At 34.3% G+C, this 21,288-nt stretch overlaps 2 protein-coding genes across 3 annotated transcripts in view; one reads left to right on the top strand and one right to left on the bottom strand.

Moving 5' to 3' along the window:
• Window positions 1–1,083: 1,083 nt before the first annotated feature.
• The window catches only part of LOC105322563 (uncharacterized), an 89,470-nt gene continuing 69,265 nt past the window's right edge, over window positions 1,084–21,288 (bottom strand). The window contains exons 2-11 of the mRNA XM_066082859.1: window positions 11,772–11,885; window positions 11,256–11,355; window positions 10,174–10,927; window positions 9,595–9,770; window positions 8,895–9,038; window positions 7,884–8,163; window positions 4,609–4,739; window positions 4,035–4,171; window positions 3,486–3,575; window positions 1,084–2,757 (exon numbers count right to left, since the gene is read on the bottom strand). Coding sequence (XP_065938931.1) covers window positions 2,565–2,757; window positions 3,486–3,575; window positions 4,035–4,171; window positions 4,609–4,739; window positions 7,884–8,163; window positions 8,895–9,038; window positions 9,595–9,770; window positions 10,174–10,927; window positions 11,256–11,354 — 2,004 coding nt within the window. The 5' untranslated portion in view covers window position 11,355; window positions 11,772–11,885 and the 3' untranslated portion in view covers window positions 1,084–2,564. The remainder of the gene's footprint in view (window positions 2,758–3,485; window positions 3,576–4,034; window positions 4,172–4,608; window positions 4,740–7,883; window positions 8,164–8,894; window positions 9,039–9,594; window positions 9,771–10,173; window positions 10,928–11,255; window positions 11,356–11,771; window positions 11,886–21,288) is intronic.
• On the top strand, window positions 11,905–19,383 carry LOC105322567 (dol-P-Man:Man(7)GlcNAc(2)-PP-Dol alpha-1,6-mannosyltransferase). 2 transcript variants are annotated; one of them, XM_011421379.4, is made up of 10 exons: window positions 11,905–12,039; window positions 12,677–12,828; window positions 14,220–14,352; window positions 15,435–15,608; window positions 16,047–16,241; window positions 16,550–16,653; window positions 16,945–17,171; window positions 17,536–17,705; window positions 18,424–18,499; window positions 18,890–19,383. In XM_011421379.4, exons 1-10 carry the CDS (start codon window positions 11,988–11,990, stop codon window positions 19,122–19,124), a joined length of 1,518 nt encoding a protein of 505 aa, XP_011419681.3. In that variant the 5' UTR covers window positions 11,905–11,987; the 3' UTR covers window positions 19,125–19,383. The 2 variants fall into 2 exon arrangements, with proteins under 2 accessions (XP_011419681.3, XP_034304732.2); XM_034448841.2 differs by having other exon boundaries at window positions 11,938–12,039; window positions 12,665–12,828.

The following is a 21,288-nucleotide window of genomic DNA, read 5'->3' as shown; positions in this document are numbered from 1 at the left end:
GTGTAACTTATAAAACTCGGGCATAAACACGTGTAAGATTTGACTCAGTTCCTTCGCATGATGCACAATTCGCAGCTTTATTGCTTTCATCAGTTAATTAAACCTTCAACTTTAATTTGCACACTTTCAATCCGTAGTTTCTGCATTTGTATCTTCAGACTCGGCAATAGCACATCTGACATAATACAAATTGACAAATGTAAAGTCTACAAGTTTGTCGAATTTTGACATGACCTTATATGGCAACTGCTTTGCTGCAGGGAAACGGCATGCCGTAATCGCCGGAATGGATACATCATAAATATAATATTCAGCTTATCTGTTGCAATAAGCTTTTAATGAAGGACACTTATCCATTTTCTATCGAAAATACCGGTATTATTTTTAGAATTATTTTTAGGTATGATTGAAACTGGACCAAACAGGAAGAGGGTCATGCACATAAAAAGCGTCGCCGATGTGACGAATGCGCTAATTTCTGTAATATAATTCTCATGGTATTGTATGATAAGGGTTAAAAAGAAATGCATAATATCTTATTATTATTATTTCAGAGCATATGTGGTTCTTTTACAATTCGCAATAAAAAATTTAGTTCATGCCAGCATGAAGTGTGACTTATGAATTGTCTTCAGATTTCTAACATTTAAGATAGTTTGTGGAATGGAAGTGATGGGCTTAATTCTGACTGTCATAAGTCAGATCTTATGACAATCTTGAGATATGTCATATGATACTAGTATATCTTACGATAGTTTTGTAAAACCAATTCCTTGATTACATAAATGTATATGATCCATTTAATAACTGCACAGTGAATAATGGTGTTGACACACATCCATGTTGAAAAAAAAGATAGAGAAAATTGAAAAAAAATTGGTTTTGACCATAGAATATCGTTGCAAGGTTAACAGTAGAGAATTTAGGTAGTCGTAAGTTATTTGTTGAAAACATCTTAGAACTTTTTCTTGCTTTGGCTGAATAAACTGAAATTAACAAAAAGCTATATCTGTATATGACCACTTAGTGTAATGCTAATTAAGTCTTAGACTAACGCAATGTAGAACTCTATAACAAAACGAATGTTTTGTGTAACATTTTATCAATAATTTATGATTCTGTGAACAGATTGCACATTCAAATACTTGGAATTGCACATCATCCTGAATCAATGAAGAAATAGCACTGTGTGCATAATGATGTCATGGTAACAGTTAAAACTTACTAATTAAATAACATTGTACAGTTTTAAAATACACATTGTACAAAAAAGTTTAACATATTTCTCACAAATTAAATAAATGACATTGGATTTGTTACATGAGACAAACAGAAGTTTAATTGATACTGTAAATACGGATACATATTTCATGTGGTCAAAACTTTGAGATGATTTCTACGCACAAGTAACAGTGTTTTCCCCAAGGGGTTTATATTTGTTGAAATAAGTAATTAACATAGTGTATTACAACAAATTTGTCAAATATATAATTAGTTATTACAAAACTTGTAAATATTTACCCCAAATTTACAGATTATACACCAATATGTGCAATGCAACTGTATGATCCAACACAACATTCAGCTAGAAAGTAAAGGGCCTTCCTAAAAGTTGAGGAAAGCAAATGTGGTGTGCAATGCCCCAACAAATGTTACAGTCATGTAACTGTTTTATTAGTTGCCTGTGTTTATCATTAACATATATGGAATATACTTAACGTCAAAGGTATAAAAGAAAGTAAGCAATACTTCTGCAGATTTTGCATCTTTTTCTATTCAAAGAATAGAGTTTGCATTATATATGCCCCCCCCCCCCAATTTGAATGCATTTTAATGACAGGATGTTTAAAATGTACAGAAGGCAAGAAAACAAAGTCATATCTAGCGGTACATGTATATATTTTCACACATGAATAGTAAATGGTTGTGTTTCCAGGTTTACAGATGTGTATGCAATATTTTGTTTGGATATCCCTAGCCATGTATAACAAATGAACAAACGAAATATAATAAAATATATATTGAGACGGTGTTGAAAAATCATCACTGGGAATTTCTTTGCGCATTTAATCTGGAGTATCATATTTATACCTTTATCAAATCGCCTCCAAAACAAAAGTACAGTATAAAGTTTTACCATAAACAATATGGCTGCAATAGCTTTAAAACAATGTGGCCTCATCTATCAAATCCAAAAAGCATGTACAAATACACAAATCCTTGCAGTACTAAAAAAGTAGACTTCATACAAAACAAAACCCAACAAAAACAAGCTGAAACGCTAATTTATAACATTGTAATGCATTCTTCAAGAAAAGTATCAAAAAAGGATTACTAGTGTTAATATTGCATGCTCTTTAAAACAATCTACAGTTCTGACATCATGTCTAATCTTATAAAACAGCTAGAGGTCAAATCTCTAGTAGGTATAAGAGAAAGATTTCACAAAATGCCATTTTAAAACTCTGCACTATATCTACATGTACATTAGGAATGCAACGTCTGTTCAAAATAGCTACTGCAATGATAATCATAAATGACCTTTATACAACAAAGGTCAAAGGTCATGGAAGCCCGATCATGTCTAACAAGAGGTTGACCTTGACATTAAGCCAGGCAGTCTGTTTCTTTCTCAGTCTGTGGACCCAGTGTTTGGGTAGGTGAGAGAATCCAAACTTACACCCCAGTACTGCCCCCGCCACACAACAGTTACTGTTGGAGTCGCCGGCGGCCATGATCAGCTTCATCATACAATCCCTAAAGGTAAATAGAGACTCAATCAATACTTGCATGATAATCAATAGGCAATACAATTGACATGTATATGACGTATTTAATGGCAAACATCATTAATTCAGTCTAAATCGAATAAATTAATTTGTTGAAAATCCTTGGTTGACTATAGCTTACTGTATAAGTCGTTAATCACATTGGTGGTTAAGTGCAATACATTGTATGGTCAAACAATACACCTGGGTATTAATTATCGAATGCTTGATTTATCACACTAACGTTTTGAGTTTTTTACCATATGCGTGGGGGCATTTTATGCGGTTTTAAGATTACTGTTTAAGTAATATAAATTTCTAAGTATATATAACCACTTTTACAGTATTTGATTTACTAGTAAGTAGTTTTAGATGTTTTTTATGTAAGCATTTATTCTACATTAATACCAACTTCATGTTTAGATGTCTCATACAGCCATGAGCAAAATATAAATCAATTATATAAAAACATTAATTTATCTTATTTTTTGGTGAATATTCACATTAACAAGAGTCATATATTTCGTTTTTTTTTAATTACATAAAGGTTGACAACAGGTATAGCTCCCTTGTCGAAGGTCTAGTTATCATTGATTCTCGGAAACCAGCACCCACCGTAATCCACCATTATGTCTGGTCTTACAGGCTGTGAAGTTTCACAGATATCAAATAAATTAAAAAAAATTGCAATTTAGGTGTTCTTTAATATGTACTTACTTGAAACTTTGTCGTGACCTCAGACATATGAGGGCAGCTCCCAAAGGCTTCATGCAGTACGAGGCCTTCCCATACTCTGATACATCCAGTCTGTTGGACAAATATTTAATAAGATGGTTTATTGATGTGTGAGGAAATCTTGTTGTCTTACTTAATAATTCGTAATAGGCGTACATAATTATCAATGTCATAAAAATCGTCATTCTATATGCATGTGCAGCTACTGGGTTATATGTACATTGCTCAATGTACATTTTATACAAACAACTTTCCTCTTTTTTTGGTCAAAATAATACTGAAAATATGTGACTACTACAAAACTCAAAATTATCATTCTGAATAATAGCAGCCAATTTTATACCATTGGGTGTAAATAGATAGTGAGAATAAAACAGCTTAGTGTAAAAGAAACTCAGTAAATTGTATAATACTAATTAAAATGAGCTCCATATTAAGATATACAGTCATGTATCTAGTATGCATGATAAAACAACATGATTATCATGTGATGGTTGTGAGTACCAATGTACCATGGTTACTAAATGTTACCTGTCCAGGTCCTGCAAACTACAGTAATATTCAAAATCAGCCCTTTCTTCTGTTGTCACCAAGAGTTTCCTCCCCTGATCCCGAGATAAAGTTATAATTTCCTCTATTTCTTTGGAAGTCTGCAAGTCATTCTTTCCCTGAAATTTCAATTAGAAATAATGTTAAAATAGAGCATACATTTTAAAACAAAGCTTCATATGTAAACAATTTTCTCAAAGCAAATTTATTCCTTAAATTATATTCATAAAATTTGAGAGAATATATTCCAAACAATGTCATAATTATCCTCCCCCCCCCCCCAAATCCATCATACTAAACTGTAATAGTTCTCTCAACTCTGTATAATTCTATATCATGTATTCATGATATATATATAATCATATACATGTGGGCACAAGCTATGATGACTGTATCATGCAAACATGTCCTCAATATGCATTTGCAGCATACAACTTTTTCAGCATGTTTACAATAAACACCTGAATCATACATTTACAATTGATTTTTTCAGCATGTCTACACTACAAATCTGCAGCATAAAGCTGTTTTTTTTCAGCATATTTACACTACACACCTGCAGCATACAAGCTATGAGGAGGGAGATGACACAGCTGGCTGTCTGGGTGAGAGGACTAGGGTGGGTGGCTTTACAGATCCGTATGGTGTTGTTCTGTACCTCGGCCAGGTCAAAAAAGGAGGGCACTCCTAACAACAGAGATCACTCGTAGCTCATAAAGACAATGGATACATGGTTCAGCACTTCACATATACACATATCGCATATGCTGTGCACAAATATTTACCTATGGAATATTTTTATGAGCTTTGCCTTTTATTAAACTATTTGCTTGTGAAAATTTGTTACATGTGCCAAATAAATCTGGTATATTTAAAGACATCTTATGGTTATTTAAAATTCTAAATAAATTTGTTATGCTCATGTGAGAAAATTTTGCTAAGTTTGCAAGAGCCTCTTTCAGTCTTTGTCATGAATTTTTCTTATTGCTGACCAGTTCTCAAATATCTGTACAAATAAACCATTGGCGGATCCAGAGGGGGGGTTCCGGGGGTCGGAACCCCCCCTTTCTCTGGGACATATGATTTTTTTAAAACTTGTAATATCTATTTAAAGGCAATTTTTCCCATTTATAATATAATTACTGTAATTATCTCAAAGAAATGCTTTTAAAATTGCTTATTTAAAGAATGTCTTATATATACAACATATTTCTTTCTTATATGAAAAACCCTAATGATTTTTTTATCGGAAAAAAGTACTCCCCTTCAGCATCCGGTGTTCACTTCCATGAAAAAAATTGCTAAAAACACAGATTTATAATAACATCTACAATGTATTTTCTGCTCTATTTCTTTTTTAAAATCGATCATAGTTCATACAGTTTTGAACTGACAAGCCATCGAGTAAAACGACGTTCAAGTACGAGTAACCGCATTCGTTTTACTTTTAAAAGCTGCTTTCAAATGTATTGTTTAGTTAATTAACTTAAGTAATTACAATAGAAAAGTTTTACATCGTTTCATACGAAAAATACAAAGAAAATTTCATGACCCGCTTATGCGGGTTATGCTATTTTTCTGGAATGCTAGCTACCTTCATACCCACATGAAACACAAAAGAAAGCCTTTTTTTGTCTTTCTTCCAAGAGTCTGAAATTGTGTTACAAAAATACCGTGTAAGGGGTTAATATGTAAACCATTATGAAAATGCACAACTTTTCAAAACTTTCCTGAATATGATCGCATCTGTCTTTAGTAGTGCCGGGTGATGTGGCGCGCCCTTTATGGGGACAGAGGTCACATCAATTTCCCCGGGACTACTTTATTGCTTGTACATTTGCATTACACATGTTTCATCTATTTAGCAGATAAACTATCCCCAGTTTTTTTCATATCCTATCATTTAGACCTTTATTTAAGAAAGCAATCGATGGAAATCAAAATGGATAGATAGTTCGGAATTTAAACATCAAAGACATAAAAAAGATTACCAAAAAAATCATAATAGCTTGTCGTAATCAGGCTGAATTATTTTTTGTTTCTCAGTGGTTCTTTCTGTTAAGCATAGACGCACGTTCTCATTGCTGGAGACTTGGTTTTTTTAAGGCCAGAAATTATGCAAATCTTCCTTACCTAAACCAAAACACTCAATAATGCAGTGCACTCTGATATTAAAATAGATATGAAAAAGACATTGACGAGATAAATGTTTATCAAATATAGTTTATGAAATATAGTTGTATACGCACGGAAAACGTCCAAAAGGCCTTGTTTATTGACACATAATGAATTTTGCACCTATTGATTTTCATCAATTGGAACCCCCCCTTTTCCAAATTGCTGGATCCGCCTCTGTAAACTACATTTCCCTAGCGTTACAAACCAGTGTATCTCCAGTAAGTCGCAAAGTTATCTTGAATAAAAATAGGTTCACAGTAAATGATGAGAAAACACTGTGGTTATATATGAATTATGAATTTAGAAATTTCTTAAGGTGTAATATCCCTCTGCTATTAATTTTCCTATATATTTTTAAAAAAAATTCATATTGATTTTCATCAAAGTCAATATCAATCGATTCATATGAAACAAAGTTTAAGTGATGAAGCGCTGCTAGATTTTTCAAAAATTGATAATATGTCAAATCATGCTATGAATAAAACTAGACATAGTGATTAGAAAAAGCAAAATTTTACCATCGCAGCATAAAATTAAAAATCTAAAATGTATATGAAAATAATATATAGTTAAATACATTTTCAATTCATATTACAAAACATATTGAAGCGCTGCATTTTAGTTCAGAATAGCACTTTGTTGTATAGGTTTGCAACAAAAATTGCTTTAATCAGCAAGAGTTATCTTTCTTTATCATAGACTATTGAAGGTTTTACATACATGTTTTACATACAGTGCATGATAAATTGACAGAGTTTCTAAATTTTCGGAAAAGGTTTTCTGTTTTTAAATTTGGAGAAGATAATAGTATATGGATATATATTTAAGAAATCTTAAAAATTTAAACCAGAGCATTTTGTTATGTAATACAAAAAGTAATTGGTATGATATCAATATAGGGATATATTGTCTTGAATCAAATGATATATTAGTTGGGGGGGGGGGGGGGGTCAATTTGTTTTCCCATATCTGCCCCCGCATAATAGAAAAGCCTTATTCAATTTTAAACATTTGAAATGTTATAAGTTTTAAACGATGATAACTAAGTCTAGAATTTGTAATTGGTGTGGTCACATTTTTCCCAATTATAATTCATTCAGCTCTGTGAACGAGCTTTCGATAAATACATAAAAATATTGCATCAAAATATTCTCTGGCCTTAAACATCAAACATGTACTGTACATGTACTCAGTCTGAACAAGTACATAAAATATAGTTATATTTAAAAAAAAAGGAATTAATCCATCGGGGGGGGGGGGGAGGAATAGTCATGTGGTTATTGCCTCATAAATCCTTTATCATTATGATACTTTTCTTGTAATATTTTGTAAAAGTTTTCTTTACTTTTTTGCCCCCTGCTTCAAAATAGCCCTGGAGTTCAATTCGTTCCGTTCAAATTTTCTTTTCCTATATTTGAATTTTAATAAATGTATCGCCTTCCAACATTAATTGCGACCCAGCACCACCTCCCTTGTTGTTACATGCCTCAATGAGTGTGTGTTAACAGAAACATTGTAATATTATTTTCTACAGAAGTTATCTCTCGTATCAGAGGGACATTACACCTTAAATAACTTATTCTGCTTTTTTACTTCAAAATTGCTTTAAAGGTGTAAAAACAGAGGTTCCTTTGGAAAAAAAAAATGTTTTACCTAGTATAGCGGTTCTAACAATGGCCCCGTTGTCCACACAGGCTTGGTCGCAGCCAACACAAAACTCCGACTCTGAACTGACACTGCGAAGCCTCTGCTTCACAGGGCTGAGGTCACTGCTTATGCTGCTCATGCTGCTAGTGATGCTGCTAATGCTGGACCTCTCATCCTCACTAAATACATGCCCATTAAGTTCCATGGACGCAGCATTTAGTTCTTGCAGGTAGATTCTGTTGGCCACAGAATGGGGACTCTGGGTGAAATCAGTCTCAGCAGTAACCTGTAAAGTATGTGTAGTAGTGTACCATCTTAAGAAATGAAAGAACAAGTGAGCAATCTCACATGTATACCCCACGCTCCCCCATTACTTGTTACTCATATGGAATTAAACTGAATACATGTACTAAAATTCAGCAGCACCAACTGCTATACCCTCTTTTTAAAACTGGGCATCGTGATATGTATCAATAAGCAGGGGAAAATAAAATCTGTTTATATCTAATTTAATGATTTAAATTTAAATGAGACTAATAAGTCTAATATATAAAAATGTCCCTTCAATGAACTATGCTTCTTGACTGATATTTTTTGTAGTAACTGTTACTGTAGGATGTAGGATGCCCCCATCAGTAAGGAGTACTGACTTAATTGTGGGGCTTAGGCTGCTTCCTGAATGACCTAGCTTTCTACTGGTGGGACTCGGGATGCTATTGACTGATCTTTGGGAGGTGGACTTTCTACTGGTGGGACTCGGGATGCTATTGACTGATCTTTGGGAGGTGGACTTTCTACTGGTGGGACTCGGGATGCTATTGACTGATCTTTGGGAGGTGGACTTTCTACTGGTGGGACTCGGGATGCTATCGACTGATCTTTGGGAGGTGGACTTTCTACTGGTGGGACTCGGGATGCTATTGACTGATCTTTGGGAGGTGGACTTTCTACTGGTGGGACTCGGGATGCTATTGACTGATCTTTGGGAGGTGGACTTTTGTATGCCCCAGTACTGACCTTTTTTATTGTAGGGCTAAGAATGATCCCCTCACTGTCCCCCAACTCTGGGTACCCCCGCTGACACCAGTCCTTCAGTCGCTTCGCAAAGTCCAATTCATCCACGACACCCGCCCACGCCAAAACGGAATCCAGCACCAATAACTGTTGATTAGAGGATGAGGATTTATTGTAACAGAATTAGATACAGTTAGATAAGTAAGGTAAAGAGAGCATACAGGAGCCAAATATAAAACTAGATGTTCAGACTATTAAATGATTGTCTAGCTAGCTTGCTAAGTATACTTGTCAGCCTTTCAGAGAGCATGCATGAACTTTAAATTCAGTAATAACAAACATGATTTTTACAATTCAATTAACTTGAACCATGACTTTTACCTGCCACTTACTTATAACTATCAACCTTAAGGTCAATTATTAGCGAGTAGTTTGAAATAATCATGAAAAATTAGGAATAAGTTTAACCAAAAGAGAGAAGGTAGTAAACAAATACTTCATGGAAATTTACATCTATTGTAAGCTAATTAATCTCACCTTTCTATTTACATATGAAATAAAGCATTTCATCTCACAAGGAGGAAGAAATTACACTACTGACAGCCAGCAAGAATAAAATTTAATAGAAGTCTTAACTGTAGAGCAAGTTTACAAAAAATGTAAAGTTATTTTCATGAAAAGTTTCAAGATTCTGAATCCCTACCATGGAGTCAAAGTTGGACGTCCAGTCTCCCGCCCTCCAGAGAACTCGGTGTTTGTCCTGAAGAATCTGTGAGTAGTCAAGGTCATCCTGGTTGTAGTAGAAAGAACACTCGTCCCTGCTCATTCCCCGAGTAGCGAGTCCAAGGGCATCTCCAATGGCCGCCCCATACAACAGACCTATATTCAATTGATCAACAAGCAAAGGGGAGAAAAACTTAAACAAAGGTAGTAAAATTTGCCATGGTCCAAAGATGTAAATGTACCGGTACAAAAAATTATTAAGGTATATATTAATATGTGTGTAATATCTACTTGTTTACATTTAGCACATATCATGCTGCAGCTAATGCTATACTATATGAAGAATTTCATACAATATTATCTTGCTTAATAATCAACTCCCTTTAATTAATTGCACCACATTTCTAAAATGTGTTTTCAATATCTGTTAAAAGCAAATTAAGGACATCTTTAATCTCTCAGAAAGCTGATTTCCTTCATAATTGAGGATTAAAATTCTATATAATTAAGTACTACAGTACAATCACTATAGACAAAAGTCTATAATTAAAATACTTACCTATAACTCTATCCTTAAGAACATCTGACTCTAAAGAACTGGACCCCAGAGGAGGCATGAGCGGTGTTTTGATTCGGCTAGGGGTGTTGGTCGTGTGCGTCTGAGACTGAATGTATTGCATGTTAGCCGAGTGTGGATTAGGGACCGCGCTATGAAGCTGATTACCTCGAACACGCGGAAACTCATTTAATGGGGTCAGGGGGCGTTTTTGGTGAATCGGTTGACTGTTTTTGTACAGCTTGCGTAAATAAGTTAAGGTCACGTCTGACCCTTCATCACAGATAGCTTGCGGGGGTTCATAGAGGCGGTTCCTTTGAGCCATTAGTAAAACGAGGGTCGTAGAAGCACCAAGAGACAGTGGAAGCTGACACAATTTATTGCCACACACATTCAGTTTCTGAATCACCTCCATTTTACCAACATCCTGGGGTAATTCCTTGAGCAAATTATTCGACAAATCTACTTTTTCAAGCTTGACTAGATGCACAAAAGACTCAGGCAGTGACTTCAGTTTATTATTGCGTAGGATCAGAGTCTTTAGATGGAACTGGAGTCCAAAACTCTCGGGTAACGTCTCCAGCAAGTTGTAACTGAGATCCAGTGTGTGGAGATGGGGAAGTCGGAGGGGCATCTCCGGGGGAATTTCTGTGATTACATTGAAGGCAGCTGACATGCGCTCGTATAGAGATATGGAGTCCCTTATATTCCAGGGAATTTCCGTCAGGCATCCTTCATTGAAATCGCCTTTCACATGCTACAATTAATAAAATATATGTTATAATCTTTAATTGGCCATATATATATATGTAAAAGTGAATAATCATATATACACAAACTTCAGTGTTTTAAAGTGTAAATTCTGTTAAGGAATAACAACAACTATATAATAAAAAAAATCAAAGTGTTAAATTGTATTTCAAAAATGCACACACAAATTTAAGCAGTTTTTAAATGGCTAATACTAGCTCTTCTGGCCGTCGTCCAATTTTTACTGTAGAACTATACCATGTATACAGCGTCATCATGTTCATGTATGTAAACATGGCAGTCGCAATTAATTTTAAAATTCAATTAATTCTTACCTTACAAAACTGCTTGTATGTTACTTTCCTGCTCAAATTAAGTTCTTTCCTTTCATCATCTCTGACAGGGGCCAAATCGTGGGTCTCGTAATTACCCATTCTAATATTGAGAGAAAAATGCGTTTACAATAGTCCAATCCACACTTTGCAAAAGTTATTCCCCTTTGCGGGGTCAACCCAAAGGTCAAAAGGGAAAAAACAACTTTTCCCTTCTTTATGCAACCAAATATTTGGGCGTCTTGTGAAGAAATCTCTTGGAATTTAATTTATTCCTTCGATGTGTGGGTTGCCCCAACTTGGGGCAATTCAAATTCACAGCGGAAACGGATTTCTAGTGTTAAATTACGAAGTTACAACCCTCTAAACTACAAAGGCTACTGTGAGAAATATATTGGTTTTTCCCCAAAGATGGCGACCAAGGGACATAACTTTTGTAAAGTGTGGATTGGTCGGTAATTAACGTTAGGCCTATTATAACTATAATTCGAAATTCTTGGGAAATACAATTTTTTTTACCTATAACATTTTGTGGAAACTTGTTTTGCCCATTAAGAATGTCTTCTCATTCAAACCTAGCGTTGTCATGTTGTCATTCGATTTGAAATGTCAAAAAATATTGTGACAGCATCTAGTCCACGAAGGCACTTGTGTTCTACGTCACAAAACTTGTGTACACAACCGGAAGTCAATTTTTGTCTCTGCTGTGGTCGATGTAATGTCAAAAAATGTGCTATGTCGTGCCTTTTTCCCTGGTCTGCTGATTTAAAAGAGTTCGTTGTGCAGAGTTAGTAATTTTAGACATAAATTCACTGTAGATATAACCAGATGTGTGTTTTGTCAGGTATTTTCAGCTGACATCATCTCAATAATCATCGAAAAATGTGTTAGCCTGTTAGCGGTCAACCATTCACAGTGATTAACCAGTCTGACTGAGAAATCATTAGTGCTTTTGGTGTTATTTCATCGATACATTTCCTTTATTATTTTATTCCACGAGTTATTTTGACTGAATTCTCTTCTGAATCTCAGACCAAAGTCGCACACAGTGATTCGATTGTTACTATAGAATAACGTTTTAAATTAAATCAGCTGCCCGCTTCAAATTTTAAATTTGGACATCCTTTTACCTTTCTATCAACATAAAACGTTAGTTTCCTACCTTTAAAAGTTAGAAAACTAACTCAGATACATCAGTCAAATTTTTTCAGTTGCAATGAATATACTGCTGAAATGAGCCTCAGTACATGTACTACCAAACACAAATTTTACGATCCTATCAGCACAAACAAGTGCGTTTATCCTTTATAAAGCTCAGTCAATATAGCATAGGTTATTACCCTGAAGTATCTCAAATTGGAGCCTACCTGTAGTCATTTCCCCTAATGTAGTATTACAATGTAAATTTATAGTTTAAATTTCAGGGTTCAGAAATATGCGTTGGCCATCAGTGGAGTCCCTGGCAGGAGCCGTGATGCTCTTCCACATTGTGGTTTGTCCTTACACAAAAGTTGAAGAAAGCTTCAACATACAGGCCACTCATGATGTACTGTACCACCGCCTCGACATCGAAAAGGTAAACAACAGGTTCCATACTTACACAATTTGATTTCTGACTATTTAATTTAAGATAGCTTATTACATGTACCAGTAGTTTTGATAGTCCTGCCTTTACACTGCATGTTTATTTTGGTTACAGTATTGATTTATGCTAAACTTTTAGTGAATTTAAATTATATAATATTTACCCTCAGTCTATCCTTTGAAAAAAAAAAAACCATGCGCTGCAATGACCCTAGTCAGGATGTTGTTAGATTCCCACAGCGACATATCAAAATACAAGAGTATTATATAAAAGATCTACATAGTATAATTTTAATTAGATAGTGCCAGTCAATTAAATGTATTTAAATTCTGACTTTTAATTCCTATGTATTTGACAAATATGTTTTACCATAATGATAAAAAAGATTTACAGTCGCACCTGTTTTAAGCGGCCACCTGTGGGACAATGCCAAACTGGCCGCTAAAGACAGGTGGCCTCTTATTCCAGGTTTCAAAATAATGGGAAAAAAAAACATCGAGTATTTTCATTTTGGCTCTATTGCACAGATTTATTAATAGCATCTGTAATGGCGGCGTACACAGAGATGGTGAATGCACAGCTCGGAATGCTAAATAAACAGTTTATATTAATTCTAAATGGCCGTTTTAGTTCCATTTATCTATCAAGGGATTAAGAACAAAACATTTTCTGCTAAATACGCCCAAATGATAATTTTCAAGGGATTAAATGCGGTAAACAAACAGAAGTAGCGTTTCCGTACAAAGGCTACTTACTGAACTACGATAGCCGATGTTTTACCTTTTAAAAAAAAGTATCAAAATTCCATTCTTATATATATTAAGAACCCGTTTTATTATCTCAAAGAAATTTTCTAGGAAAAAAGTGCATACTAGCGGCTATTTTGCACATGTTAAGCTGTTCAGCGCAAGACTGGCCATATACAATGACTTTGTAATGAAGTATATAAGTACGTGTCGATATATAAACAACACAAAACAGGTGTTATGATAATCAATTATCACATTAAATCTCAGCAGACTTCAAATAACACACTCAATTATTTGTCATTAACTCATTATCAGCTTTCGAAGTTTGGCTTCTTTCGATACGGGGTCACATGTCAGATTCAAAAGTCATGTGACAAAACAGACAAAATGGCCGTTGAAAACAGGCATGTTGAAGCCACGGGACCTAAAAACAGTGGCCGCTGGCCGCGTTAGACAGGTGGCCGCTTAAATCAGTTAAAATATAGTGTAAAACTAAACGGGCGGGATTAAAACTGGCCGCTCATGGCGAGTGGCCGCTGATTAAAGGTGGCCGTAACAGCAGGTGCGACTGTAGTTCATTCTTGATTTTTAGTTTTCTTGAGGTTCATAAATTTAATGGTTGTTTCTCTTCAGTATGACCATTTAGAATTCCCTGGAGTGGTCCCCAGAACCTTTCTGGGGCCCCTTGTTCTTGCCATGACAACAGCACCTGCAGTTTATCTGTGCCAGTTTCTGAAGGTCTCCAAATTTCTTTCACAGTATTTAGGTATGTATAAAATATGTTTGATGAATTATGGTAAAAACAGTCTTAATATTTAAAAAACTTTCACTTTTTTGGAGACTTCAGAAAACAATATCATATTCTATTCCCAGTGCCAAAGAACACTAAGGGATATTACCTCCCATCTAAAGTATTGGGCATCCTTCACTCCCAGATGGAATTCATACTTCATGTAGCTCTCTTTAACCATATTCATTGGATTGGTTAATTAAAGATAATAGCTTGAATTTTACCAAATTTACAGTCCTTTGGAAAACAAGTGAATTATTGCTTTTGTGTATAACAGCTGGTTAGAATTAAATTTATATTTAACATTTACTTTATTATATTGAGTTCCCAGTATGGTGTGATTTACCAATGTTTACAGCAAGATGCTCTGAAATCAAAAGTTTTGAGAAAACCCCTCAAACTTTCCCATTTTAAGGTAGCTCCATACTCGTAAAATTCTCTGAGGAAAGTTGAAAAACCGAACTGATTTCGACTTAATAGACTTAAATGTCATCAATTGTTAGAAAAAATGTACATGTCATCACACTTTTTGAGATGCCAGATAAACATAAATTAAAGCTTATTTTAGCATTAGAAAAATGTAATTTTTTCTGTTAAAAGTAAAATCTTGTAGGCAGAAATTAGTTTTTCTTGTTTAATTTTAATGTCAACTTTATCAGAAAACTAAAATTACAAACATATTTTAAAATTAATCGTTGGAATAAGAAAAACTATAGCATTTAGACATACAACTGAGAGAAAAGTCAGAAAAAGAGTTATTTCCCCTTTGCATAGATAAAATATATAAAAATTTGGAAATTTAGTATAAAATTAAGTGCGAAAATATCTTTAACCTACCAATAACTCTAATTACATCCATGTGATTATATTCACATAAAATGAATAAAACTATCTTGCACAATTTTTAAAGAATTCAAAGTTTTACAAAAAAGTGTGACGTCACAGAACACTGGATCTACTTTAATTGAGAAACATTGTACTTCAGTCAATAAATTTAATATAACTGTCCATAACTTCACTGAATCAGAATATTAAGGTTTTGTTGTTGTATTTTTCAGTCCGTATAGCCCTAGGTCTGTATGTTCTTGGAGCATTCTCGGTCTTTGGGAATGCCATCAAGTTCCGCTTTGGCCCGGACGTCAAGCGCTGGTTGTACCTGATTACAGTGACACAGTTCCATTTCATGTTTTACATGTCCCGCCCACTCCCGAATACGTTCGCTCTTGTACTTGGTAAGTTATTGTCATCATCAGATTTTAAAATGCAGTGTTTGTTCTAGATACCATGTGATATGAACGACGACGTAAGTGTTTAATTAAATGATATTTCTCTATGAACAGATTGTTTGTTATCAGTAATATTTATAGACTTTTCTTCTGTAATTCATGATATTAAAAGATATTGTTTAATCATTGGATTTGCTTTAGTACAATGGAATAATCAAGGGTTTAGGGCAAGATGAAACTTGTGGAATATGTGGGTACCTTTTTGTGGGTAACTTTTTTTTGAGTTTATAAATATTACCATGTTAGCTTAAACATAAATAATTCTTTATATGTCTGTAAACTTTAAGATGTCTTTCACTAAACCCTCGATCATCCCATTGTACTAAAACAAATCAGATGATTCAACAAGATATGACTTTCTTTCTATCTTTTTTTTTGGAACAGTGCTGTTGGCATTAGCTGCATGGATAAAGCAGAATCACACCCAGTTTCTATGGATATCTGGAGCAGCCATCATCATCTTCCGCTCGGAACTGGCTGTTTTTCTTGGACTGATCCTTGCCGCGGAAATCTTCTCCAGGAGACTGAGCATCGGAAAGTTACTGAAAAATGTAGTCCCGGCGGGATTTTTTCTACTTGGTAAGTAAAGTTTCAATAGTTACATTGTTTTTTCATGCACATGTATGTGCTTGATACTGTAATTAAATGTGATATGATTCAGTGTGGTCACAATAACTTGTATTGCAAGCTTCGGTTCTTTAGTGAATATGATTATGAGTTTATTAATTCATTCTGTTAAAAAAAAATAGCCAAATTGTGTGTCTCTAACTTAATGTTCACCAGGTAAGTCCTTTTTCTTTTCAGTTAGTCAAAACAGTGTATATGTCTGCTTTATCTGTAAATGTCCAAGTTATCCAATACATTTACATCTTTCTTGTTGCGGTCAGGTCTGACTGTGCTGGTGGACAGCTTCTTCTGGAGGCGGTGGCTGTGGCCCGAGGGTGAGGTCCTGTGGTTTAACACGGTGGACAACCAGAGCTCCAAATGGGGTGTATCCTTTCATTGTCCTCTAACTCAGGGCTCTTGCTGTGAAAACAAAGCATTTAAATGCTAAACACATGTACTTATTTTTTAAAATTTGTAAAGTCCTTCAATCAGTATTCTGTATAATATTTGGCCATTTAGATAAACAATTACCAGAAAACTAATGTACACAATTTCTGCATACATTTCATGGCAAAAATTATACAGAAAAATGATGTGTAATAATTTCACAGTAATAATTGCAGTATTAAATTAAACTACATACCCTCATAAACCCGCTCCTTGACTGACCCCTCAGACTGAGCCCTTTTTGTGGTACTTTACCTCAGCCCTCCCAAGGGCCTTGTCTATGAGCTTCTTCTTGGTGCCGGTTGGGTTGGCCTTGAACCCTTACCTTCGACCCCTGCTGATTCCTGCCCTGGGTTACGTTCTCCTGTACTCCAATCTACCTCACAAGGAGCTGAGGTTTATTATTTATGTGGTCCCTGTCTTCAATACAGTGGCTGCCGCCGGCGTCGCCAAAATGTAAGTTCTTTCTGTAACAGTTATCTTTTTTACTGAATAGGTGTTAATTTTTGCCATATTTGGGCAAAGGTAACTTAGTAAACTTTTTAAAACTATTTGAAAATAATTTAAAATGTCTGCACATAATTCAAGTTCCTGTTGTAAGGTTTTTTAGAATCAAAATACAACCTTTAAAAAATACTGTAGGAAGCAAGACAGTGCATGACTTTTTGTAAGCATTTCCAAGTTTTCCCAATTTCTTTCCTAAATTTCAATTATTTAAGAAAACATATAATTTATATTTTATAGGTATATCTAGTTGATGTTAAACAGTTTTAATCAAAACGATTTTAAATTTTATACATATATTTATTCCTTGTTTTAGTTGGGCCAATCGTTCTAAATCCTGGTTCAAAAAGCTGGTTGCCATGGCAGCATTGTGCCACATCTTTGGGAACATCACCTGTACCACGGTGTTCCTGTTTGTGTCCCACCAGAACTACCCCGGGGGTCAGGCCATGCAGAAACTTCACCAGCTAGAGAAGCCTTATATAGGTAAAGCTAAATCGGAAACAGATTCCTAGAGGACTGCTATCTTAACATTTTATTGAATATATATTGTAGATTCTAAATTAATCCATTGTCAAAACCCACAGGTTTTCTCTCTGTTACACTGATTGGAAAGCAGCATAAATGAGAGATAATCCGTGGATTCTGAGGATGTAAATAATCACAAGGAATTTAATATCTGCTTTAGTATAAAGTTGTACATCATCAGAAACCCACCGTTGATCTTGCTTCTTTTAATTGTAAGTTGTAAATCAGTTCAGGAAATTACAATGGCGATAGAGGTAAGAGAAGCGAGACTGACAGTGGGTTTCCCATGATGAAAGCTGTCGTGGACATTTTAAAATCTCCTTTTAAAGAGTTGGGCCTATATAATTTTATTTTATGGAAACATACGTCACAGTGAACAACCACATATTATATATATACAAGTTTATTTGAACAAATAAAACATAATAACAATTGTTGCCTAGCTCCCTACTGTCATCCATTCCCCTTGCACACGCCTCTAATACAGCTTAACCAATGAACAAGCAGAGAACGTCATCAGCGATACGTCATCACTTGTTGTGGATATGACATATCGCTGATAAATTTACACATGAGGTTGTTCACGTGACTCCTAAAATTAGGTGACGTATCTTTTACCTTTTTTAGTTACAATGAAGTATGAATCAATGACCATTTATTTTGTTGTTTACTACAGCGGTGAATCTTCACATCGACGTGCCTGCCGCTCAGACTGGAGTCACTCGCTTCACAGAGATCAATCCCAAGTGGAGGTAACTTCTGGTGTATTAGGCATTTGTGGTCTATTCATTGTTTGTTGAGGCAGCAGAAATATTTGTAGCTATGTTCCAAAACAATTTCACATAATCGTTAAAGTAAAACACCTGTCGGTGACAACAACTTGTATTGGGAGAGTCATTTTCCAGAAATATACACATTCTGGATACTGTGTTTCACAAAATGCATTGAAAATTGAAACCCATGAATATTAATGACACCACATGACTCCTTCAATGTAAAGATATATGAATTATTCCTTTTTAATGTTGATTTATTAACTTACTGTATAATTTATTATCAACCTAACTTGAATTACATGTATATCATCTACATTGGTATGCATGCCTTGAATCACCTAGCTCTATTTTGACATTTCATTTCAGATATAATAAGACTGAGAATATACTACCAGGATCTCGTGCCATCCTAGATTTTTCTCACATCTTCGTCGGAGACGACGACATTCTACAGTTTTATCAAAACACACATTCTGTTATAGCTAAAATTGACAGTTACGACACTCTGCGTGTGGACCTGCGATCATTTCCACCGATCAGAGTCACCACAAAACCAAAGATCTGGATCCTCAAACGCAATCTGTATGTAAAAGCAAGCTGACAGTTGGATCTACTAGGAAATCTGATCAACCAAGTCAACGCGGAGTTAGACAACAGACGACCCAAGCAGACCAGAATTTCCTAGCAGCGGCCTTGTTTGTGTGAATAGTTAGTGCAATATGACATATGATATTTATAAGTTTTAAAGTCCATAAGTTATCAGGGATTATTCAGACATTCCAGAGTTTTGAGTTGAGTCAGAAAATGGCCATTATTTTCTGTGTGAGAGGTTCAATAGTCTCAATTTCTGATAATTTTTATATATATATATATATATATATATATATATATATATATATATATATATATATATATATATATATATATATATATATATATATATATATATATATATATATATATATATATATAATATAGGGACGTATATACTTATGGGGTAGGCAACTCTTGCAAGTCGCGCTAAAATTACGTGGTATTTGATTTCATAGGTCATTTTTAGCGTGTTACCAGATATATGGTTAAAAAACCTTTAAAAAAATATCTTACAATCATTGTAAAATTGCTATTTGTACTTTATAAGATCATATCAGATCATAATAACGACGGAGTTCTTAAAACCCCAAGATCCGTTTTTGCCCCATTTTTGGGATAATGTAAAATTTGATGTTTATTTTCTTTATTATATCTAAATTAGATTACAACATATGATTAAAAATGTATGAAAAACATATTCCTTTTAAGAAGAGGAAATAAATAATCTAATTAAAAACGACATATTATACTGGGATTGAACAGAGTTTTAAAAACTTGTCAAGTCTTGCGTGATAGTTTGGGAAGTAAACATGGCAAATGTAGAAGTTGCTTATCCCATTAGTATATATATGCCCCTGATATCAACGAAAGTGCTGAAATGTATAGGCCTAAACTTTTGGATAATATAGTACAGAGATGACAGTAAAGAGAAATGTTATGGGAAAAGCTAAATACAAAAATTTTATCTAGCATATATTGCAAAGATAAGTTATTATAGCTATTATCACATTGCTTAGTGAAAAAATAGCAATGATAAGACTTATAGAAAACCTCTCACCATTTATTCTGACATATGAATGTTTAAAAATTCAGTTTACATGTTTTGGTAACATTTCTGTTGATTTAGCAACTCAGTGAACATGGTTTATTTATAGTTAAGGAAATTAATCACAGCTTATCTGTGCTAAATTTTTTTGTGCATTTATCTTTTTTTTACTATGAATTTTCTAAAAAGCATTATATGTACATGCATTAGTTGTTTTTTTCATGGCCTAAAAGGTACATGATTTTTATTATAAGAAGATGTTGTTATCTTTTATTTGTTGTCAGTTTACATCAACGATAAAGGGCATTGTCGGACAACCAAGCTTGTTTTTCAAGACGTACATGTTACGCTTATGTTGCTATATGAAGACTAGATAAACTCAAATTGGTTCATTAAACTGGAAGAGTTGCCTCCTTCAATTACTGCTTATTGTAAATCGAAAACAAACTTTAAATTAAATGCATGCAATAATATTTCACATTGGCCAATGATATGATATTTTACTCAAAGTATCAGTTATCTCCTCAATAGGATGTTAGTAGCAATGACGAAAGCAGCCAAATAACCTTAACCTACCCCCATCAGTCGTTTCGGTACCTTGATTCTAAAATTACTATGATTTAAGCATTCAACATTCCCTGTGCCTTTGAAAAAAAATATATCAGAGAATGCTACTTCAAAAGTGCAGTTTAGTGAAAGTTTAATTTGATAAACATATTATTGATTTTATTTGAAAGGGAGATCTTGGAGATATTTGCAGGGGGTGGGTGGGTGGGTGTAGTATTAAGTTTGAAGTCTTTTTTTATTGAAATTTGTTTTCTTTTTCTAGCATATTGATGTGAAATTGTAACACTGTGTACTAGTTTCTTAAGTGAAGTGTGTTTTGAGTTCCTGGTTCTTTTTCAAGGATCAAACAAACCTTAAATCTGGTGGTATGTTATAAATGGTTTTGAGGCATTATTGAAAGAATGTTTCTGTGCTGTTTGGAATAATATTTCTTACAAATGAGATAAACAATCCAGGAAGGAACTGCTTTGTTGGTTGAATAAAGTTCTTTCAGTTTGTAATATAATTGTGACCTCGATATAGTCCCAGAGTGTTGTAGGAGTGAGTTTATTTGTGTCAA

The sequence above is a fragment of the Magallana gigas genome, chromosome 4, assembly GCF_963853765.1.
Source record: "Magallana gigas chromosome 4, xbMagGiga1.1, whole genome shotgun sequence".
Classification (NCBI taxonomy): domain Eukaryota; kingdom Metazoa; phylum Mollusca; class Bivalvia; order Ostreida; family Ostreidae; genus Magallana; species Magallana gigas.
This window is presented reverse-complemented; position numbering and strand designations above follow the sequence as displayed.

What these genes read in the sequence shown, in the direction of transcription:
- LOC105322567 (XM_011421379.4), top strand. Translation starts at nt 11,988, where the DNA reads ATGTCGTGCCTTTTTCCCTGGTCTGCTGATTTAAAAGAGTTCGTTGTG. An exon ending in ATTTCTTTCACAGTATTTAG is followed by an intron (nt 14,353 to 15,434) that starts GTATGTATAAAA and finishes TGTATTTTTCAG; the next exon opens with TCCGTATAGCCCTAGGTCTG. An exon ending in GGCGGGATTTTTTCTACTTG is followed by an intron (nt 16,242 to 16,549) that starts GTAAGTAAAGTT and finishes TGTTGCGGTCAG; the next exon opens with GTCTGACTGTGCTGGTGGAC.